Genomic DNA, 24,113 nt, shown 5'->3' with positions numbered 1-24,113 from the left:
TCTTGAAAAAGCTAGAATCGGAGGACACACTTGTGTGCAATGTCTACTCTTTGCTCGTAATACAGCTAGGAGGGATCTTGGAGGGGTGGGCTGAGGAAGATCGAGGCTACCACAATGATGTTGCCAATATGCTAGACCTCGTGAACGAAGAACAATCCAAACTCACCGAGACATTTCAGTCATACTGTGAAGTTGTTGCAAAAGAGTGGAATGACAGTGTCGTAAGAAACGTTTCAGGTAGCATGGGGTACACCGTTGCACTGACAACATTTTGGTTTAATGTGCGTATCATTGAGCCGAACGTGAAGTTGGAAATGCCTCCTGACTTCTTGACGTACGGGAGCATCTTTAAACTTGTTAGTGGCACGTGATGCAATTCAAGCCTTGCAGCCAGAGTTTCGTGAATATCTGCAGTATGCTGTGCTCGAAAACATGGTGCCGGTTGTCTTTTGGCGATCAAATTTGAGTGATTGACCAATATTAGCTACCGCGGCACTTCGCCTCCTTAGTTTGCCTGTTTCAAGTGTGAATGTAGAGGGCATTTTTTAAGCTGAGAGTGATAAACCGAAAAGAGCAGGTGCGTATTAGCGAAGGAAACTTGTGCAAATACATATGTGTGTATTTAAATCAGATGAAATTGGCATGACTTAATTGGAAGTGGAATGCACGGTTGCTGTGTGAACCCAATATCTCACTTGCTTGTACTCGCGTGTGTGCGTGTGTCTTCATTCCTATCTCAGTTTGATGAATAAACATGCCATTTTTATACCTGTCATTTTACGTAATTTTATGTAAACAGCAAAGCTAAAACCAGAATACATATTTGCCGAAAAAAACCGAAAACACGTCTAGCTGTATATATATTCACCGATAAAAACTGAAAATGTGCTTTCAAAACAAAAACAAAAAAAAGTATGCAGCATTAAAAAAAAAAAAAAAAACCGAAAATGCCAAACCCTATTCATAAGCAAGTCAGGAAAATAAAAGTGTTTGCCCAGATCCTTTGAAAATTGCTACTTATTTCGTGGTCAGGAAAAAGTTAATTAACAAAACAAGGATTTTTTTTTAATCTAACAATGCAGATAATATTTTCATACCTTTTGAAAACAGTTTGTCACCCAAAAGCAGGAAGGTAGCTGATGATGATGACATTGTCTCTGGTTGCAGTGAGTGTGCCTTCTTGGAAGGGATGCGCTCAAGGAGACCCTCCTCTGAAGCAAGTTTACGACCACGTTGATCTAATGGCATTGTGTCCTCCTGGAAACTAAAATATGCTTTTGTGAATCACCTACATCTTGTAGCAATTTTTTCCGACCTTGCCCAGACGTCCTGTGTGATCTTGCATCATGTGGAATAAGTGTGAACATGTTTGTGTTTCTTCAGAATTTTTTCACAAAGCAAAAGTTCAAAGTTAGGTCAATTAAGGTAATCTTACTCGCATAGCTACACTGAGGAGATGGAGGTGCCTCAGGTCAGTATTCTGAATGTTAGAGCCATTTTAGCGAGAATCAACACTATTATTACACATTTCCTAGACCAAGTTAGAAAGTATCCTCTATGTAGATAACCTTCAAGTATCATTCCCTCAGAATTCCTTAAAAAGACAACCATCCCAATATCATTCCTTCAGAATTCCTTAAACAGACAACCATCCCAATATCAACAAAAAACAGTGCAAAACACAATAGGACAATTTGCAAGTCAATATCACGGCTTAATATACCATAGAATCCCAAGAGATGCCCCACCCCCAAAAGATAGCCCACATCTATGTTTGGCTTGATTTGCTATATTTTTTTAAGCACCAAAAGATAGCCCGCTCCTAGTAATAGTAATGTTGGGATCAATAATGGTCTCGGCATAAATGCGGTTTCTTAGCTATGGCGGAATATAAGCAAAAGTTACCGACTGGGAAGTGCAGTCATCTTTGCTTCGTTGCCCCTTGCCACCATAACGAGCTTGAAAGGGACACAGCCTAAAAATAGCAATTTTTAAACTTTTCTTGAGAGTACACCGAAAGTTAGCCCACTCTATATTTTCACCCGATTCGCTCTTGATGTTAGGTGGGCTATCTCTCGGGATTTTACGGTATACCGAGAAAACCAGCCGTTAGTTCACTCTCCGCAACAGCCTTTTCCCCAACTGGCAAATTCCAAAGCCCATATTCAAGACCTCCATACTCGCAGGCTTGAGAAGAATAGCATTCTGAAAACCTTGGCAAAGAGGCCGATGAAATCTGTTGTAATGTGAGCACTGTGACAGAAGCACGACATGTTACCGGAGACTAGTTAAAGTCTCCGGCGTCCCGCAAGGCTCTGTACTTGGCCCTTTACTCTTTCTAATCTATATTAAGGACCTCCCACTTCAACTTGCTTCTTCAGTTCACCTTTTTGCAGATGACTGCGTTATATATTAATAGACTAATAAAACCTCCCGACCACAACCTGCTACTCCAAAACGACATTAACAAAATTGCCGACTGGTGCCATACTTTGCAAATGTCCCTAAATATTAATAAATGCATGCATGTATGTTTCACGCGCTCGTCCTCCCCTCACGTAACAACATTAACACTAAATGACATTGTCCTCCAGGCCACTACCGAATATAAATATCTTGGTGTTTATTTAACTAATAATTTATCCTGGATTAATCATGTTAATAAGATTGTATCCTCAGCTAATCCCTCTTTTGGTTATATTCGGCGTAACTTCAAGACGGCTCTTTCTAACCTCAAGACTTCTCTATATTACTCTTGTTCGCCCTAAACTAGAATACACCTCATCTATCTGGCATCCCCACCTTTCATTTCTCACCAATGCAATAGAAGCAGTCCAAGACCACGCAGCTCGTTTCATTCTTTCCGATCACTCCAGTTTTTCCAGTGTCACTGAAATGAAATCTCAATTAACCCTCCCTGACCTTTCTCTGCGCCGCAAAATTTCCAGGCTTTCCCTCCTGCATAAAATGTATTACTCTCCCTCTTTGAATCAGTCTCTCCTTAGCCCACCCAACTATGTTTCTTCAAGACTGGACCACACATGCAAGATTGCCCGACCCAAAACCGAATCTACAGCCCACCAGCATTCACTTCTACCAGAAACTATTGTGGACTGGAATGGCCTTCCCGATAACATCGTCACCATCGCAGATAACACCAAGTTTCGCCTCGCACTAAACCACCACTCCCCTCTGTAATGCCCCTCGGGGCCCTGAGGGTATTTGTAAATAAATAAATAAATAAATAAATACCCAAACAAACATATTGGTAGAATATTTTGCTGATAAAAAAGTACATACTATTTATATTGGTACCTAGTTGGTAAAAATCACATAAATGAGACAGTGAAATGCCTTTGCAATCAACACGCAACCCCATCTGTCAAAATTTGGTCCCCTATATAGATTCTTTCCTTAAATTGTACATCTATCATGCTGATTCATGTAGTTATATGTAAATGCTTTTATCTCGAAAAAGAACTAGTGCATATACAATACAAACAAAAATTATACTTAATCCATATTTTATAAATGCACAAGATTTTCAAGGACCCTTCAATCGTCCCTCTAAATAAGCACTAAAAAGCTGTCCAAGTTTTCAATCTGTTGTCAAAATATGAGAACTACTCCCACAAAACTTCTAAACTGCCACAGGTGAAGGAAGGCAGGACAAGCTCCTGCAAAGCCCTCCACTATTTCCAGTTTAGCAAAAGGAATGCTGGAGAGGAGGCAACAGAGAAGGAAAGTCCACTTGCCTCTTCTCCAGCGTCCGCTCTGCTAAAGTGGCAAAAGTGCAGGGTTCTACGGAAGGAGTTTGTCATGCTCTTTTAACCTGCAACACAGTATAAGTGGTCAAGCAAATGCAGCTTAACATTCAATGCATCATTATGCAACCCCTATTGCCATGCAAGTGCACAACACTTGAAGCATACACATATAAGCAGTCTGCATTTCAATTTGTTCATTAGGTAGAATCACCTTAAATTTCACTCATCTTGTCGGTGCACAAGAGCTAAGTCAGTGCTTCAATACACTCCCACTCGACTAGCGCAAAAACAGCGCCTCTGAAGGTATAAACTTTCACAAACAACCCAGGCGAAAATCAGTCCAATTCCAGCTGGATTATGGAACTTGAAATGAGGTGGTCCAGCTGGATTCCAGCTGGATTCTAGCTGGGTCCAGCTGGATTCTAGCTGGGTCCAGCTGGATTCTAGGTGGGTCCAGCTGGAATCCAGCAGGACCACCTCATTTCCAGTTCCATAATCCAGCTGGAAGTTGTAGTGTGCCATCAACCAGCTAGATGGCGCAAGAAGTCATGGTTTGTGTCGTTACTACGAGATGGTGCACGTCTTGACAGCGGCACCCGCTGTCTCTGGATTTGTGTACATATTGAAAATAGAACAGTCTTCACAAAAACTCCGAGCTGGTGTGACGTCTCTTTCTTCCGTCGGGGTTCCCGTCTTGGGCCCCGCACCTCGGCACCCCGCGGCCCACGCGCCGGCAATGTAAGCCTTTTCAGCATCTCTACAGGCCTTTCGGGGCGCTGTCTTTGTCCTAGCTTTTCCTGTCTCTTTCCACTCATTAGTAATGGCCCCACGCGACCATTACAGAAGTGGACTGTTTTTCGCCTGGGAATGTACAAACACAGAAGGTGATATACTATTTCTGTTCATTTGAATAATGCTTATACGAGCACACATTTGGATAGCGAGAGATTTTTTAGGCAATTTCTCTCCGATTGTGCACAACTAGAGCCACTGCATATGAGAGCTAGCTCTCATATGCAGTGGCTCTAGTTGCTCAGATAGATACTGCTCAGATATGTTTTGGTGGTCAAATCTTATTGGAATCATGCCCAATGGATAGGCAGTAGTACCCAGGTAAGAGCCACATGGTGGCCAAGTATAAAGTTGAAGCAAAGTTCCATTCCCTACAAATGTCCGTTTCTACGTAGAGTTGGTGCAAGTCGCACCTTTCGTGTAACTAGCACTTTTCAGTTAAGCCCCATAATAAAAAATTCATACTATAAATGAGCAATATTTCGCGATTTTCTCATCACACCTGTTTGCGACATGTTTTGTGGGCACAAATTTATGCGATCTAGAATGGTATGTTTTGTACTGGTCACCATGGAACTGTTTGTTTGCGGGATCAATCTTTTGTGAATTGTCTTCAAACCGCAAACGTTAGGTCCTCGCAAAAATTAAGGTGTTTACAGAGTAAGACGTGCCGCTGAAAAAGGAATAAAATTCTTGAAAATACATTAAAAAAATAAAAGGTTCCTAAAGGTTCTCAAGTTATTTCACAGGCTACAAGCTGATAATGTGTGGCTGAAGGTTTGCCAAAACACAGCACATGTGGAAAATACCTCCCATTGCTGGTATCACTGAAATGGGAACTCAATGGTTCAGGATGAGCTTAATTCTTTGAATCATCCTCTCTACATGAATGCACACCGAAGCAACTGCGTAGGTCTGTTCCATTTCCTCGGGAGTGAACGGAACGTTGCTTCTTGCTGAGAATGGTGGCATTACAAGGATGACCCCTCCCCTGTTGGCGAGAGATGATCGAATGCCAGGAAATCCCTCGTCTGTGAGAACCATGTCATCGCTTTCGAGCACAGTCAAAAATCCAGTTTAGTTTGATGTATCTAGACGGTGGTTTTAAAAGCGCAGAGGACTAAGAAGAGAAGGAGGGGACAGGACAGAGCGCTCTGTCCTGTCCCCTCCTTCTCTTCTTAGTCCTTTGCGCTTTTAAAACCACCGTCTAGATGTTCAACCAACTAGCCCCCAATTAATTCTGATAGTGTGATGTACTTGTCTAAACGTCGATCACCGTATGGCTTGGACCTGAACACCACCATTGCATCGGGGATGATTCTAACAAGGAATTTCAGTGTGTAGCCTCCTTTGTACGAGGGTTACAGTACATGCTAGTGCCTAATGTTGGAGAGTGTCTCCGTTTTTATCTCTGCGCAATCTACAATCAGAGTGCACTCGGTATACTAGTTTTCCTAAAAACAAAGCGGCTGCGCCAGCTTGATATTGCTCACAGGAGGCTTACTGATCCCATCTCTAGTGACCTCTGCCAAGGTGCACAGCACAGCATAAAATGTACGGCAGGCAGTGGTCTCGTGGACCCCGAAAAGAGTTTCAACAGTGCTAAACGATATTCCAAGATTCATTTTCATGACGAAGATCAGCATTTTGTTTTCTATAGTAACATCACTCCCCCGGTCTCGAACCGTTGGCAGTAGGCTAAGCGGTAAAGCAAACACATTGCCGTCGACACTGCACATGCTTTGCAGTGCATCTGGGCTAGCGGTCATGCTGCACTGGCTAAATTTCTCTCCTACAGCTGAGACACCAGACACCCGTTGAGGCTGACTAACTCCGGCTGTCACGTGAACGAAAAGACGACAGTGATCGGAGCGTTTCGTCCTGCGTGTGTCTGGCTAGCTGGGTACGTAAAATTGGAAGTACAACTTACGCACACCTTGGGCGCCGACCAAAGCCAAGCACGCGCTCTTTTCGTTTTTTTGTTTTTTTTTTGTCTTCTTCTTCTTCTTTTTTTCTTTCTAAAATGCCAGGTATACAGTGGTACAGTCGTAGAGCGTAGAGCCACTAAATGAGCTGGCACTAGTAGAGCGTTAATACATTGGGAAGTGCCGGACCGCCAGATTTCGCTCAGATTTGGCGGGCGAGATTTGGCCGACGTTGGATTTGGTTGGATTCCACTAGCACTGACTGAACAGCAAATGCCCAGCCCTTTGAAAAACGATCAAAGTATAATGCAATTAACTTTTATTGCGTCAATTAAGTGATAAAGTATTATTTGTTATAATAAAGAGTTGTTTTTGTAAAACGAATGCAATGTTTTCTATATTTTAGAGCCGCATAGCCAGTATAGCCGCAGTCAGCGCAATTTGAAGTTTTCTTCTGGCAACTAAGGGCACAGCTCTTTTTCGGGGTGTCAAGCAAATGTTTAGCGGCTTTACCACTTTACGAGTTAACCCGTGTTTATTTGGTGTTCTAAGTCCTCTCGCCAAGTGGAGCAAGCGAAAGAACGTAAGCGTCCCATAACTCGTCGCTATATTTCCCTTTGCTAGCGATGGAGCACAGTCTTCTGAAACGCAGGGCATTCACTATTGTGCTGTCGGCGTCGCTTTCAACATGGCAGTGCGGCGTGTGTTGTACGGATGATGCTTTTCGCGAAAGCTCGTCGGCGTTTTGATTGTACCACCTATTTCTTGGCTGTTGCTTGCACTAATGACTGCCATGATTTCAAAACACATCACTCTGGGCGCTTGCCGCTTGCTTTTCGTTACTTAGGTCACTATCTCTGCCGATCAGTCTGTTCTAGAGAGAATAAAAAGAGGAGCCTGCACTTTACATCCCTTATTTCTTGCGTTTGTTTTCTTGAGTTTTGTTTTCCCGTACTGGAATATTCACTATGCTTTATCATCGTTGTCTCGTTGCTGTGCTTATCCTCTTGGCCCAATCTTGAATGACTAGAATCAATCACGTTGTCGATTGTTTAGTTCGCTTCAACTCTGAGTCGATACACAGTAACTTTTGAGAATGGCCTAGTGTGACAGTAACCGGCATCGCGGAGATGCCGGTAAACGCTTCTCGTTGGCTCTTGCTTGTGATGTCACGTCTCCGGGGGCGGAGCTCGTGCTTATTTATTTACAAGTACCCTCAGAGCCCCGAGGTGCGCTGCAGAGAGGAGTGATTGGTTAGTTTTGGGCAGGAGTGAATGGGGTGCTGCAGGGTGGTTTTAGGTCGGGCAGTCCTGCAGAAATATACTTGGGTAAGCTAAGAAGCAATTGTTTTAAAGAGGTAAATATTGTAAAAACAGTGAGTGTGCAGCGAGCCTGTGGATGTTGATCATTATGTAGAATACCCGATACTGTGGTAAAAGCTGGGAAACTTGATCAAAGAAAAAAGACGGGGGAGAAAAGAATGTCTTTTCCCCTGTCTTTTTTCTTCCGCCAAGTTTCCTAACTTTTACCGCAGTCTTGGGTATTCTACATAATGATAAATATTGTAGAGAATTAACTAAAATTTTATGGCTGTGACAGGAAAAAAAAAAAACGAAAAAAAAACCCCCACAAGTAATCAAAGAGCATAAGGCGGGCAGCACAATTTTGGACGGTTTCGATTGCATTCGGTAGAACAGGTCGGTGAAGGGTTTCGGATGGATGAAACAAACTCTATCTCTACTCGCTTCATCCTTAAGCAAACCGTGTGGTGGAAACTATATGACATGCAAGTTCGTCTGCTCCTTGCATACCTCATGCATTTGTTTACCCGCCAAAGGCGCACATATCATTTAGTTACCCCCGACCTCAACTAATGATGGCATGCACTTGGCTGTCTCGTCACCGCACATTCCCTGTGCATTCTCTATATTGCCCCTTGATTGGTGTGCCCCTCCTTGCATTTTGATGTGCCACAGATGCGTTTTGGAACACTTGCTCGCCGTGTGTGCTTTCGTTGACCTGTCGTGTCTATCTTTGGCCATGTGATCACGCACCCACGCCGAGAGAGGGAGCACTGTCAGCTTAGAGGCTAACAGAGTAGTATACGGCCAACAAGTGATGTAAAAAAGCTGTTCTAAGATTGGGAAGTTTGATGCCACAAAATTCGATGATGAAGGGCAGTCACGACAGATTTTTGAGGGTTGCCGCGACTATGGATACGAGTCCCGGGCAGAAGCAACAAGCAAAACGCTCAAGTGAAAGGAAGGCACACATTGCCTTCAGAATGTGTGGATGGTCGATTGGGTAATGAACTTACGTGTTTCAGAAATTAAGCACGGTCGAAATAATGCAATGAAAGAGTTACTGCTTAGAGTGAATATGATAGTAGAACCTTTTTGTTCTGTTCGCCATGGGCAAAAAGCCATCTGCGCTCATCCAGCCTCAAGTAATGCACCGCTTTTTACGGCGGCCATACTCCTGATGGTGATTCATTGAGCTCTTGACTGCATAAGTTGCCAGCAGCTAATTGTCCCCTTTTAACACTCTGTCACTCCGCTGAAAAGTCCATGAATGGCAGTTTTCTTGAGTAAACGTAAGAAAAAATACTGAATGACGCCAGCACACATAGTTAGGCCAATTTCCTCTTCTTTTTTTCTTTTCTTTTTTTCAAATAGTTTTTATCTTTTGGTTGCGGTCACATCTTGACTTGTCGTTATTGTGACAAAAACGATTTTGTACCAGATGTCAAGGAAGTGTTTCTTGGCATGTATGTCTGGCAGTACAAGAACAAATGCATTAATAAACTATGTTAGGCTGGCATGCCCATATGATGAAGGACAGTACTATTGGGAGCTTCAGCATTAAGGTCATCTTGTATAGTTTCGAACATTCTTGAGGAGGTCCTTTTCTTTTTTGTCTTCTCTATCCTTTGATCATCTGGGTGTCTGCCAACTTTCCAGTCCATCTGGAAGAAAACCTGAGATAGAGGACTAGACAAATGCATGCAAACATGCAGAGCCCTTTTATGTGTGGCCCTTAATCTCAGGCTGTTTCTTTCTTTCTCTAAGGTAGACAGCCTCTAGTGTGCTAGCAATTTTAGCACATGCCATATGAACCTTTTATTTGTAAATTACGGTGGGCTGTCTCAGGTTTTTCAAACTTGTGACCTAGTTTTGTTTTGTGCTCGTTGGGTTTTTTAGTTTTTAAATGCATGCTTTGAATCATTTTTGTTTTGTTTGAACACTAGACATGGGTAGTTTTTGTACTTCAATTTGTTTTCAATTTCCAGATGAAAGATGACGATTGAAAAAAAATACAATCCTCGGTGTTTCTTTGATGTGGAAATCGGAGAACAACCTGGTGAGTCTCTCAACATTTCAGTTTTGTCCCGCTTGTTTTTGGAGCAACAGAGTATGGTTTATGAGGCTCCAGTAGCTTCCGAACTCGTAAACTACCGTAAAGTACCACGGAATCGTCCACTCAAAATTTTGAGATAATTGCGAATGGTGGGGGATGGGCACTTGTTAGGTCATCAGTTTCATATATATGTGTACTGCTGCATATTTTTTCAGATCTTAACAAAATTTAGAGTTGGGCACTTAGTGCAGAATGGGCAGATGTTCGGTATCTTACGGTAACTTGCTTTTTTTATTTAGCAAAGGAGACCCCATATCTTCCTTGCAACAATTTGCTTCAAAGAGATGCCCTCCCATGGGCCAGCTTTCTCTGCAGTTTGAGGAACAGTGTACAGAATATTGTTCTTATTTACCCCGCTGTCGAGGCTCTTAAAAAAGTGAAAACCGTTTACAACTCCCTGTAACACCGAATTAGAGCGCAGCTCTTGAGGAGGAGGAGGGAAGGGTACTGGGGGGGTGAAGTGACCTGGGGGGGGGGGTCACGTGACGATGCCGACGATGTCATCAGTGACGTCATCAGTGACGATGACGATGCGGACTCCGATCACGTCATCAGCGATGACGATGATGACGATGCGGATTTCGGTGTCGTCATCAGTGACGTCATTGATGACATCAGTGCAGGGCCGTACCCAGAAAAAAATTTCGGGGGGGGTTTTGGGGGACAACGGCGGCCATTTTGAAAATGTCTATTGTCTTATTTTCGCCTATGAATCATGTGCATCGGTGGCATATAATGGAGAGTTATAGCAAACCGGAGAACCGGTCCCGGTTTGGTACCCGGTAGCCGACCGGTGCCACTGCGCGTGCGCAGAGGTGGAGATTAAAATCGGCTGGCTGCAAGTGCACCGACCAGGGCCATACTCAGAAAAAAATTTCGGGGGGGGGGGGGTCAGAACCCCCTATCCCCCCCCCCCTGGTTACGGCCCTGCATCAGTGACGTCACTGATGACATCATCCGTGATAATGACGATGCAGATGCCGGTGACCTCATCGGAGAGGTCACGTGACCTCGGCGGGGGGGTCACGTGACCTTGGGGGGGGGGGGTTACGTGACTTTGGGTGTCACATGACCTTGGGTGTCACGTGACCTTGGGGGTCGCATGACCTTGTGGTGACCTTGGCTGCGCCGACGCCGCTCAAGCCGGGAACGGGCCCCTAAGAGCTGCGCTCTAAAAAGTTATGAAGGCAGTCGAACCTGGAGGGAAGAATTCGAAAAAGAACCTCCTGGGGGCCTCAAACAGGCAGCCGACGTTTCAATAATAAATTCCACTTTTTTATGACTCCGAAGAAGCCAAGTCTGGTTCCTTTGGTTCAATGCACCTCTGGTTCAAAAGTATTGGGGTTTTAGCAGTACTGGTCGGCAAATCAAGCTCACCGATAAACTGGTCTAGTCTCACCACCGCAGTTGTTCAAGAAACGTCCTCCCGTCTTTAGCAGCAGAGTTGCAACTTAAAACAACAGATCATGTCTCGCACAGGGCCCTTATTCCTCTCAAAGGTGTGCCGCGAGACATTCAACCAAGGTTGATGCAGTGTGTGTCCGAGAATATTTTCGGTGGTTCTCTGCGGTGCACTAACGAGCTGGTCGAGCTTGAGCATCGCACAATGCTCAGAATGCTCTGACATCGATGTGAAGCAGCAAGTAAATTTCCCCAAAAAGCTTTAAATAAGTTTTAATTGTAGAAATAAGATATAACCGAAACTGAAACTAACCTGCAACTTTACTGGTCTGCCATCTTGTGACGTCGGATGTTTTATTAACACCAGCACACGGGCAGCTCGAGCCTGTTTCGCCCAACATCGGAGGGCCATCACGATCGTCTGTGGAAAAAAAGGAACTACAATTCATTTAGCTTGTGTTAGTCGAGCAACAACCAGGAAGTGTTTTACGATTTTCAGCATGAAATTTCAGACAATTCGTCGTTTGCATTCTAACCGCCGGCATAGTCTTCCAGGGGACCTTTCGTGGAGGCCACATTTGCAATCTGCCGACACGTGGACCCAGATGCCGCTTGAAGCAGAATGTTTTTTTTGCTAGTAAGCTGTAAACTTTTTTCAGAACGACGCGAACGCGCGGAGCCAGCATTCGCATCAAATGCTCGAACCCGCTTTCATTGCAGGGACTTCTTGGTTGGAAACCAATAAGATGTCACTCTGTTACATTTCTTCGTGGTGTTATTGCACCCCACAGCCAATCACCGATTCCCCCCACCCTCCATCGCATGCTGTAAGCGGCCTGAACCAGACGCAACTTGCAAAACTGCTGGCGTTCACTATCACTACAACGCACAATTTCGGGAAGTAGGGAGCGTCGTCTGCTCTCGGATACGACATTTGACGTCACGAGCGCCCGTGCTCGTTGCCAGAAGAGCAACAGCAAGTGATTTGGAGGTTTACGCGTAAACTTCATAATTCGTTTTCTCAAAAGAAAACAAGTATTTTGATTAAATATTTCATAGACATACTTAGAGGGGGATATTTAGTACATAGTGAAAATTTACAAAAGTCAATGATTATTAGTATTTTGCCGGAGCTCCTCTCTAACCAGAAAGTATTCCCAGTAGTGAAAGGAGAATTCTATATTTTCAGCCTAACGTTTTACCCAAACAAAAAAAATTGATTTAGAAGGGCCTTCGTCCTCTATCAATAGCAGACACAAACCGACCATTTGACACCACGATTCATAGATGGCACTAACTGTCGTTGGCCTGCACCATAGATTTATTATAATGTATGCTGGAGGTTCAAATAGAGCAAGTTGTGCTGTTTGTTGCAAACTGAAGCAGACAGCAACCAGTCAAAAATTCATTTCCGGTAATGTCTTTTTATGAGAAAAAGCAAGTGCATTTTCTCCCTGCGCTTGACTATACGAGCAAAAATCTCTCATAATTTGTACGTACTACGTTGATTGGAACATTTTTCAGTCACGCACTCCAAATAATTGGTCAATTACAGTATTTTTATTTCAAATTTATGTTGTTAAAAACGTCGCTAAAATGGCTTTGCACATGTATATTTGTGCACTGTCAGACACTGTTTGGTCGAAAACGGCGTCGGCGCTTTCTAGCATGGGGGATATACGTTCCAAACGAACGAAGGACGTGGAAAACCAAGGGAGACGGCAAGAACCACGCAGTAACACTGGATCGGTGACTCCTTGAGCATGCAGGCGATCAAAACAAATTGAAGGCCACATATATAGTCCGAATTGCAACAAATAAGTCCTACTTCATTTTTTTCTGCTCATGAACATGTGTGAAGATGCTTGTTCTGCATTCGGAACATCATCCACATGCTCGAAATCTTCGAAAATAGGGAGAAGCCAGAGAAAAGGTGCTTGATAAAAGCTGCTGGGCATAGGAAAGAATAAAAGGACACACCTTTTATAGCCCAGATACTTTATTCTTTATATTTCAAATGTTTTTAACCGCTCGTAAAGATGCACGACCGGGTCATTTTCATATATGTGATCAAACTTGCATATTAGCAATATATAAGCATGACTGGAATGCTGGCGAACCTTGAAAAGACTCTACATTCTTTCGATTGTTATTTTGCTTAGAATCGTCGCTCATTTTTATTTACCTGCTATGGAACAGACATTTGGGCCTGACATATAGCGAAGTTTAACATCAATCACTGGTAAAGAAAAATGCTGCACCTAACACTGGTAAAGAAAAATGCTGTAACTAAGCAATTACACTTTTACAGTGTTAAAAAAGGTATATACTATTCGGCACGACCCAAATCACAAAAGTTATCCATGTTATTTTCTGGCGAAGCTATGAAATGCATGCGCGTTTTCCCTTAGGAATGCGCAGAAGCACTGCAAAAGTAGACTGTTTGCTGTCTGCTTCAATTTGCCTCCCGGAAGTCGCATAGACATTAGCGCCAGTTGAACCTTCAGCGTACATTATAATAACTTAATGGTCTGCACAACAAAGCATATGGGGTTTGACGTGGCGGTGCCCTCTCGTGGAACTAAAAACTAGCGCCATCTATGACCGATGGTGTTGAAGAGTCACGCGATGCATGCTACCAATAGAGAGCGCTTTCTCTTAACTCAGGATCTTCGGAAAATCGCATCTAACTTTTAATTTGGGTGACGTATTGGGCTGAAGCTTTTACATCCTGCCTTTACTGCTAGGGCTACTTTCCGACAAAGTTTCAGTTACGCAAGGTGTAGCTTGTTTATGTGCTTAGAAAGGCGCCTAAATGTTCTGTCAGGCAGGTCCAGTACATTGTTGATTTCTGTGTTTAAGACTGTTGTTGATGAATGTATGCTTTCCCTCTTTTTGCATCTGCCTCGTAACAGCCGGGAGGGTTGTCTTCGAACTCTTTGCCAATGTCTGCCCCATAACTTGCGAGAACTTTCGATCCCTCTGCACAGGTGAGAACTGTTTAGAATCACACTTAACCCTGTTTGTCTCTCAATAAGTTGGCAGCTGTGTTTGAGACTTCATGTCTTTTCCATGGATCCCATATGCTTCTCTCACTCTTGGGTATCCATCGTGCTGCACTTTCTCGTTATGGTTGTAAAATTGTTCTTTAAAATTTACCTTTCAATCATGAGCTCTCTGCGTTTGATAACACTTAGTCCCGTGTGCAGCCAAAGCCCAGCAGAAATCAATGAGCATTTGCTAGAGGCAGAGCTTCTTGCTGGATTCTTAGCTTGTTACCAACTAGAGTTGGATTTTCTTGCTGGCAGACTTTAGGCTTTACCACAATTTCCTTGACTCCAAGTACATTGTTGAAGAGCAACTCGCTCCTTGTATGAATAATGTCCATTGTGTTTTTTTTTTTTCCTTGTTTTTTTTAAAACTTTTTTGCATATACCAAGTTTTTGTGACCATACATAAAATTGTTCTGAGCTCCAATCAATATATATATATATATATATTTTTTTTTATAAAAGTTCAAACTGCACTGAGAAAACAATGGCGAGTATGAAGGAACTTACAAAACAAGCACTGGCTTGTTTCCTATTACCACTCATCCTACTGACTGTTTGTTGTGATGTATAACACAGATTCCTTGCTGCCTTTTTTACTTGACGTTCACTCCAAAGGTTGTGTGTGTGGCACCATCTTTTTTTAAAGAAGTGTTCAGCTAATATTTGGTACTTGATTCGTCCACTTCTCCAACTTGGTCCTTGTTTGTTGGCTGCCGGTATTGTTCTCATTCAAAGGTGTGAACCAGCTAGCTCTAATTCGCTGATTTGACATTTGTTCAGTTCTCTTTGCCTGCTCTCCTCTTCAATACACCTTGGATGGGTTAACGAGTCGTCTGTACGGGATGACCTTTGCCCGCAGGAGAATGTGGCATCGGCAAGACGACGGGAAAGCCGCTTCACTACAAGGGCGTGAAGTTCCACAGAGTCATCAAGAGCTTCATGATCCAGGGGGGCGACTTCTCTGTCGGTGAGTCGCACCAGCCAGTCTTTCCGAGAGACATCAGCAAGCGAGAGCTGTAAAAGTTAATTAAGCTTCAGTTACTGGGACTGAAATGTTACATGACCTGTGTTCTAGTTTAGACGGTGGATTTGAAAGCGCAAAAGACTGAGAAGAGAAGGAGGGGACAGGACAGAGCGCTTTGTCCTGTCCCCTCCTTCTCTTCCCAGTCTTTTGCGCTTTCAAATCCACCGTCTAGATGTTCAACCAACTAGCCCCCCAATTAATTCTGATGCAAATTCTGGTGTTCTAGTTACTTATTAAATGTTTCATGACGTTCAGGTGGCTGCAATCACTGGCCAACACTTCAGTTTTCCACGTGGATAAAGTATTGGTATAGTTGCATCCTCATTTGGCAGCCTGTTCACAGCAGTGTTTGAGGTAGTAATGGTGCATGGCACTGATTTTGGGACTAGATCGATGTGAATGTGGGCATTTGTCAACATCTTTTCGAGAAGTGTAATTGAAGTAAGTTATAGGTAGGGCTCTGTGTTTTCATAGTTTATTTTTTGTCAAACTCTGAGGGTGTTTTTTTTTAGTTTATTTTTTGCCAATAATTCTGATTTTATTTTTGTTAGATTTCCAACTCTTGGGAAGTCTAAATTTATTTTAGTGCTTCCTTACTAAATATATACATATATCTAGGTGCAAATGTGTTAGATTCAAAGGAATGTGCTTGTATAAGATAATATTTTGTCAGCTGGATTGACTTGCCATTTGTAATACTAATCTGTCCCACAACAAAACTTTCAAACAACTGTTGCTTTGATGGACATTTATACGTTAAAATCACTAAACTCCAGGAAGTATTCGCTGGGAGGCTCATTTTCATCCCGTCCTATTCCATCACCTTACCCTGTGGCTGCGCAAGCTGGAGTGACAAAGGGTGTAATATAAAAGCTTCAAAAGCCCCCCACCCTTCTCCCTTCCATGAAATGTCTATGCTTCATAGCTTTCAGTGTTGCAAATACAACCCATCCTTTTCTCTAAGAAGCTCGAATAGTATGGTCCATCCAAGCTGGAAACCGGAACCATGGCTTTTGTCATGACCCAAAACACAATGACCTGTTGTCTGGAATGAACCTTGACGAGATAAATGTAAAGACCCCTTTTGGTTAATGACCCGAGAAGTGAGAGGAAACAGGAGTGGTATTTTTTCGAAACCACTGACCCTATGCTCTGACCAAACTTAATTGTAAAATACTCTAAACGACTTAATTTTCTCGAGGACCTGATTTTCACGAATTTTGCAAATCGCCTTCAATTTGCGAAAAATGAGTCCCGCGAGCAGTTTTGGTAAAATGTAAACACATTGGAATCTACGGTATATTGAGATCCCTTTATGTCTCGAAAATTAGAACCTGCAAATTATTCTAAAACTTCAGCTTTGACCTAAATCGCGAAATATTGAGCCCGCAAATAATAGGTCGTTTACAGTACCTTCTTTTCTTTTTATTTATTTTCTTGCTTTAGGATATTGAAGTTTTGAGTTTATCGGATAAATCTAAATTGACAGCAATTCTGCTGGCGTGTTTTTTTTAGAGTTTTTCAGATTTATTTGAAAACAAGGAACCCTAGTTAGAGGTCATCCCAAATGTGTAAATAAATTACAGTTACAGTTATTAAAATTTTGTTGTAACTGACAGATTTTTTATGTTCTGAAATAGTAACTGTTCAGAATAACTTAAATACTTTTATTTTGCTGCCCTGCATTGACACTCTTAACATTTTGTTTTCTCTTTCCTTAAACTTTACCAGGCAATGGAAGTGGCGGTGAATCCATTTATGGCGGAACGTTCAAAGGTAGGGAATTCCCTGGAAAAAGTTTGTTTTAATGCTTTATGATAAAATGCTGAAAAAACGTCCAACCTTGGGGAAAAAATAGATGGTAACATGTATAGGGTGGGTGACTTTTCAGCATGCGAAAGCAAAGTTTTTATCTGAAGTGAGCAATGAACATGCAAACACCCGCTGCAAACCCACGTGACGCAGGAACCACTGCAAAGTCACGTTCAACGGTGCTCTTTCTTGACTCGAATAATGTGGGGAGTGATTTTATTAATTCAAAGAGGATATGATTTTTAATGCATCTAATAACAATTGGAACCTTTTCACGAGCAACTCATACGGTCTTTGCTGCTTGTGCCAGCCACCTGTATGCCACAGTGGTGCGTGCATGGAAGAGCATCACTATTAGGTGGCAGCTTGCGCCACCTGACAGATAGTGGGAGCGGCAGAAAGAGGCACGTGGGCAGCACGCCTCCTCTGCTGTCGGCTAGGTGGCGCAAGGTGCCTTCCATTTTAGTTTTTTTTGTGTGTGTGTGTGTAATTGTTTTTACCTACCACTGGATGTAGCAATGGGCTGATGTATAAAAGAGTAAACTAGTATTCCTGCAAACTCGCTCGTAGCAGTTCTTTGCTTTGCTATTTTTATCACCGTGATTGTGGTTAAAACATCCTTAATTCCAGTAGAAGCATGGCCACACATTTCCCTCTGCTCTACTAGGAGTGAGACACCTGAAGTCCATTTGGACCAGGGCTGTGCAGCATCGCGATACAGTTAGAGTATCTTAGAGATACTTTTGAGTATCTGTATCTCTGTATCGAGATACATTTGTAAAATGTGTTTGTATCTCAGTAGTGAAATACATTTACAGTGTATCGCTTGTATCGCTATACTTTGCACGACTTAGGCATCTCGTTACGTTTGTTGCCTTTTTTAAGATAAATATTAGGGGTGAAAACATCTGTTTGGTGCAACTGGCTTCGGAATTTATAATATGAACCTGCCCTATAACATAATCCATGTCAGTCACCAATAATAAAAAAAATATTGTGGTTTAAAGAAGGTTACTTGCAAGAATAACAAAATCAGCTCCTCTCACAAAGCCCTCCACTCTTTCCAATTGGAGAAAAAGTATGGCCCTCTTCTCCAATCTCCCTACAGTATGGGTGACTCAGAGGCTTATAATGTTACAATTTGAGATGCGCCCTCACCGCAAAACAAGGTTCATTTCGGGCAGACGCCTTTTGTCAAGCATGGTAGTACGCAGTCTTTACCGTTCTGTAACTATGTGGTTCAACGGGGGTGGCTTGTTTTTTTAGCGGAATTAATGATAGATAAAGAGTTTGAGGCAATGGGTAGTGCATAAAATGGCACAAAAAGAGGAGCGCAAGCATAAATTCGCATTCGCCGCGAACTGCACCTTCTCCACATAGCACCGTTCGGGAACAAATGTATTTCTATGAATATCTGTATCTGTATTCTGGAGTACTTTTCTGCTGTTATTGCAGAAGTATCTCAGGGATATCCCGTTGCGTAAAAGACAAATGTATCTCAGTATCTGTATTTTGGCCTTAAAACACATGTATCTCAGTATTTGTATTCCCGAATACGTTTTGCAGTATCTCTGCCCAGCCCTGATTTGGACATTGCAGAACTTTTATGCTATTTTTGCCCTACAAGCATTTAGTTTAGAAAATGGGGATTGTTGACCTTTCGGGTGTGTTCATTTGTTCTAGATTTTACGGTAGCAGTGGTGTTGCGTTGCAGAAGGTCAGCTACTAAAGCTTTGCTTTGTTGGCTTTTCCAGACGAGTGCTTTGACATGAAGCATGATCGTCCTTACCTGCTTTCCATGGCTAATCGTGGGAAGGACACCAATGGGTCGCAATTCTTCATGTGGGTTTGTTTGGATCTGCTCATGTTTTGTGAGACTTTCATGTTAGTTGGCACGTTCGGTTTTGTCGGGGGCTTCATTTCCGCAATATTCAACATTCTCTCCTCGTGTTGCTTTATCTACAGGCTAGATTTGAGTGAGTTTTCATAAATAAATTAGTAATAAATTTTACGAACCTCCATTCTCCCCTTAGCGTGATTTACAAACATGATTTGGTAATTTTCTTACATAGGGTATATATTAGTGTGTGTCTGGGGGGGGGGGGGGGGGGGGGGGAGCATTTTTTTTAAGGTTTTCCTACCAGCTTTCACTGTGGCACAATGCATGTTTAAAAATTTTGGGGTGAGCTAAGTTCTCTAGTTTTGTGGCTGAATTAAGGGTTATGATGTCTTCAAGTGGCGAAAGTTAGTGCTGCCACTATCCCGTAGACAGGGACGTCTTTGTAGGAAGGTTTTTAGTTGCCACGGTGAAACACCAGAGGCACATGGCGTGTAGCACTGGACAGTATTTAGAAAGCTTCGAAAAACCCTGCCAAGTTTCTGAAATGTGCTGATGTGTGACCCTTTGTTCTACATACTGCCCTCTAATTCGTATCACCTTTTGCTGATGTGGGTTTGGTCTGTATTTCAGAACAACTCAGCAGACCCCTCATCTTGATGGGTAAGCCCCTCTTCATTCATTTTAACTCAGTACTAAAACCTTTATGGAAAAGTCAGTTTACCAAAGAGACTGTGAAAATAAAGAGCACAAAGGGCTAGGACAAGTTTTAGAACTTTTTTTATTTTTGTGATGTGTAACCAACTAGGCCAAAAGTTAATTTTAATACCAAGGAGTGTCTCTACTGCACTAGAACCTTTCCCATACCACTATAGCCCAAATGTACTATAACCATTACAAGGTTGTCACAATTCAATTAACTCCACATTAGAAAATAAAAATTTCTGTAAGCTTGTATTTTGCAAATTTTGGTACTGGCTTGAGCTTACTGATATAATAACAGAACTTAACACATTTGTTTTTGTGTGTGCATGAACTCTCTTGTGTTTGAATATTGTGTTTAGCCCCCACCCCACTCCTGGTTAAGTTTTATGCTGTACCCGAGCACTGTTGCTTAGACTTCATTCTTTGGTTTCTAGCTGGAAAATTTTGGCTTTTAATTATGTAACTTTCTGCCCCTACCATTTCATTGGAGCATTAGCCAGAAGTTAACAAATCTCTTTTGTCTGGTATGCAGACAAATTCTTTGTTCCCAGAGAGCCTAGCAGTTTGTTCTTTAGCAGGAACTGGGGCTGCAACTTGCTAGTGCCCTTTATATGCAGTGCTCAAAACAAATGCTCTTGTGTTTACTCCAGAATGAGGTTGTTATAAGAAAAACAAAGTTGGATGCTCTAAGGCAACGTCCTTACATGCCAAGCTCCAGAGCAGCAGTGCCCCCCCAAGCTCGAGCATCAGCCACACTTCGCCTGTGCAGGCGATGCATGGTTGTGGATAAGGATGATGATGTGGATGATGAGAGTCGTGAACTTGCACCGTTATACTGTATACTTTTTTATGAACAGATCCTGCACTTTATAATCTTTTTGCACAGCGTTTGTAGGGACGCAGTTGTTGTAATTCAAGGATGAGGACCGGCTAATGATGAGGCACGAATCACATTTGGAGGGGGAGCGGAGGTAGCTACTTTATTCCAATAGAGTGGGTGTGGTTCCTGAAATGCATTTCCATCTGGTGAATTTATCAAAGTGTCCTCGAAACAACGACAGGGTGTCTCATGAATATGTCACAGAAGCCCGTAAAACAGGCGTGTGGACCCCTGGTGGTGTTTCACCGCAGTATTACATTGTTGCAACGTCAGCTGTTGGAGAGTGAGGAAGGGAAGTAAGGACGCAGTAAACGAGCCAGTTGGAGATGCTTTCCTGGCGTCATAGTTTAGGTGCCACTGTGGGTGTATTCTGTATTCTTTATTTCAGACAAAAAGGTGTGAGGGGCTAAGTCAAAAGAAGACAAAATTGTCTTCTGACGGGACCCTAGCCCCTGGTTGCAGCCGACACGTTTCCTTTGGGGTGCTAGTGCTGAGGGTGGCACTCGGCCATGTCGCCTTGCAGGGTGCACGTGGTGTTTGGCCAGGTGATCAAGGGCGAGGAGGTGGTGAGGGAGGTGGAGAACCAGCCGACGGACGACAACAGCTGCCCCTTGCAGCCGGTGGTGATAGCCAACTGCGGGGAGCTCGTGCTCAAGCGCAAGCAGAAGGGTGACTCCCCACTCTGTCTTTTTCTCCAGAGCCATACGACCTCGACTTAGGAAGTTGTTTAAGTTCCGGTTGTGGCTACGCTAGCTGAACTGTATTTTTAATTTTAACGCAGAATGTGTCAACTGGTTGGCTGCTAGCACTTTTCTGTAGTGCAGATTCCCAAAACTGAACAGCGTCGCACAAAAACCCGCCACGATGAAAAAGTGCAGGAGAAAGCGTGGAAGAGCTCAGTTTCGAATCAGGTTTCCTTTGTTTGTGAATTCGATGCTTCTTTGCAGTGCGCCTGTGCTTGGTAAAAGGCAAACTCAACCAAGTAACCCGCCGCGAAGAACACTTGGAAAAGTAGGAATACAGTTGCCGACCAATTTTTCGGACTCGGAGGGACCCCCAAATTGTCCAAATAATCAAACGGTCCAAAAAATCGATTTCAGCCAAAATATCAAATTTCTGGGCATATTCCACTGTGTATTGGCCACCTTACACTCACTTGATGTTAATTTTAAGTTCTTGTGCAACTTCCGCTTTATATTGTTCACTTTTCACTTGTTTGTTGATCTGTTTGATCTCAGTACTGCACTTTGTCAGTGCCTTCGTTGGCACAAACAGCGAAGTTGAAGGTGGCACCATTTGGCACTAGTTGCAGACAATGTTTAGTCCACCAAGCTCGCTCCAATAGTAAGCTACTGTCGGCAGAAATCCTTAGCGCTCAAAGACCACAAGAATGGCAGCCGGTCGCTCTTCTCGCAGTCACGCTCGAAAAACGTGGACCAGAAGAAGAACTGGAAGAGCCATAAGAATGGGCAGTTGGCGGCCACGTTGGCTATAGCAGAACCAGAAAAGCCAACTGTAGCCTCAATCCAGCTTGTTTATTGCGTAGGACGTGGTATCGAGGCTACAGGCCAAAATCAAAACAACCAAAAATGCGGTAACTAAGCTAAGCTCGCAGCGCTATCGCGGCGGCTGTCTTGTGGCTGTAAACAGGAAATCACACAAATTATGTCCGAAATATAGAGCAATAAGCTTTATGGCATCCGAAATTTCGGTCAGTGTTATACATTAACTCTATGGGGTGAGTGACAGTTCGGCGAAAACGTCCGAATGATTGAACAAGTCCGAAAATCCGGTCAGTGACTGTATGGCATTCAGGTGCTTAGGAGGGAAGCACACTTTCAAAGCAGGATGGTGCACATGCACACCTGGTGTGTGAAAGAAACAAAAACTTTGTGAATGTTGATATCTACATGGCACTAAAATTTTCAAAATTAAGCCATGACTGTTATGCTAGAGTGTATGTTAGGCAGAGGTGCCTCGACGCTCTGCATTCATCATTCTTGACTCGTTTTTTTTCTTACATGTTTGAGATTGGACAAAGAATATTTGCATGTAGCAAAGTTTGTAAATCCACTTAATTAGGTATACCTGGGCATCTCTATAGGTTTAGTTTTATGACACATTCATTGTATACTTGCCATCACACAGCATCAGATTTTATGAGGTCACAGTGCATAAACATAGTTTAATATTAGCTCATAAATGGACAAATGTAAGCTCGGGAACAATCTTCACGAGTTCAGCTGGGTGTTCGTTTAAGCATGGTGCAGCAGTAGGGAAAGACTTGGGGAAACTATTTAATATTCAATTAATTCGCTTCAAATCCAAAGTCCACTATTCGCACATGACTAAGGAAATACGTACCTAGGCCTTGCACGCAACATCACCACAAAGCAACACGCATCACATTTTCCGTTACCACTGCCTTTGTCGCGGCATTACGGAAAGGGGCAAATATTTTTCTCCTTTCTCGCCATCGCAGACAAGAGACACAAGAAAACGGCCTCAAGCGCGGCAAGCAGCGACGCAGAGTCCTCCTCGCCCGAGAAGGCGGGAGAGAAGCGGCACAAGAAGCGCCACAAGCACCACTCCAAAAAGTCCAAACGGGAGAAGCACAAACGCAAGGAGGACAGGTCAGTCAGCTAGGGAAGGGGGAGAGCGGAACAATGGGGGGCATGGGGTGGTTTTATCTGGAAAGTCAGACTCCATGGCTTCGGACATTGTTTTTTTTTTTTTTTTTGTGTTTTTTGTGAAATTAGTTGTGGAACCTGGCCTGAATGGGGTTTGTGCAGCCGAGGTGCCTTTTTGAGTAAAGAGCTCGCACTTGTAGCCTAGTAGTGGTATTGCCGTTATGGTTGATTTACGTAAGAAAGGGCTGAGAAGCAAATATTTAAATGAAGCAATACTGAGCTCTCACCCCCCCCCCCCCCCCCAACCCTGCAAAAAAACAGAATACCGTAGAATACCGCACATCCGTCCATTCCACATTTAGCTTCCATTACCAAATTTGTAAGATCTGAGAAAATATGCACAGTACATTTATTTGTAAAATTGATGACCAGACGACAAGCGCCCATCCCCCATTTTTTTTTTCAGTTATCTCCAAAGTTTGAGTGGGTGCTTGTCCGGTATTTTATGGTAGTGCTAAATGTATGAATATGTTATATGAGCAGAACTTCTTTCCAGCTGAAATGACTCGACACTATAAAACTATTATTTATGATGCATATAGCACTCGAGAGATGGGTACGGGGGCTCGCAGCCGCGGGATGTTTCTGGGCCCCGTCCCAGAGGGTCGCAGGCCGCATGTATGAGACCCCCGATCTAGTGGGATTACGTACAGTTCTGGCAAGCTGTTTAGGTGTAGAAGCATCAAATGAAAATACCGAAGGCAAAAACTTGTCACCTCTCTTCTATTCGGTTTTGTTTTGGCACGTCTGCTTCCGCTACCACCAGAGCGACTGGTATGTGAAGTGAGTGTCACGTGCGCGGAGCGTTTT

General features: G+C 43.2%; 1 protein-coding gene, 1 long non-coding RNA gene and 1 pseudogene across 2 annotated transcripts in view; 1 reads left to right on the top strand and 2 right to left on the bottom strand.

Annotated features, from left to right (window-relative positions):
- Positions 1-878: 878 nt before the first annotated feature.
- LOC115309312 lies at positions 879-6,548 on the bottom strand. Its single transcript, XR_003916679.4, has 3 exons — positions 6,490-6,548; positions 2,803-2,890; positions 879-1,264 (listed from the first exon to the last, which is right to left on the bottom strand). It is a non-coding gene; the product is annotated as an uncharacterized LOC115309312 (long non-coding RNA).
- Positions 5,310-6,441, bottom strand: LOC121047909 (annotated as a pseudogene).
- A 385-nt stretch (positions 6,549-6,933) lies between the features above and the next one.
- Positions 6,934-24,113, top strand: part of LOC8041504 (peptidyl-prolyl cis-trans isomerase G) — a 45,920-nt gene continuing 28,740 nt past the window's right edge. Inside the window, exons 1-9 of the mRNA XM_029967520.4 lie at positions 6,934-7,067; positions 9,774-9,844; positions 14,218-14,292; positions 15,215-15,322; positions 17,111-17,155; positions 18,946-19,033; positions 19,662-19,691; positions 21,137-21,282; positions 23,096-23,246. Of these exons, the coding sequence (XP_029823380.2) occupies positions 9,781-9,844; positions 14,218-14,292; positions 15,215-15,322; positions 17,111-17,155; positions 18,946-19,033; positions 19,662-19,691; positions 21,137-21,282; positions 23,096-23,246 (707 nt within the window). The 5' untranslated portion in view covers positions 6,934-7,067; positions 9,774-9,780. The remainder of the gene's footprint in view (positions 7,068-9,773; positions 9,845-14,217; positions 14,293-15,214; positions 15,323-17,110; positions 17,156-18,945; positions 19,034-19,661; positions 19,692-21,136; positions 21,283-23,095; positions 23,247-24,113) is intronic.

Source organism: Ixodes scapularis, unplaced genomic scaffold, assembly GCF_016920785.2.
Source record: "Ixodes scapularis isolate PalLabHiFi unplaced genomic scaffold, ASM1692078v2 PGA_scaffold0__279_contigs__length_252992795, whole genome shotgun sequence".
In the NCBI taxonomy this organism is placed as follows: Eukaryota; Metazoa; Arthropoda; class Arachnida; order Ixodida; family Ixodidae; genus Ixodes; species Ixodes scapularis.
The sequence above is the reverse complement of the archived record's forward strand: the minus strand, read 5'-3'. Positions and strand labels throughout refer to the sequence as shown.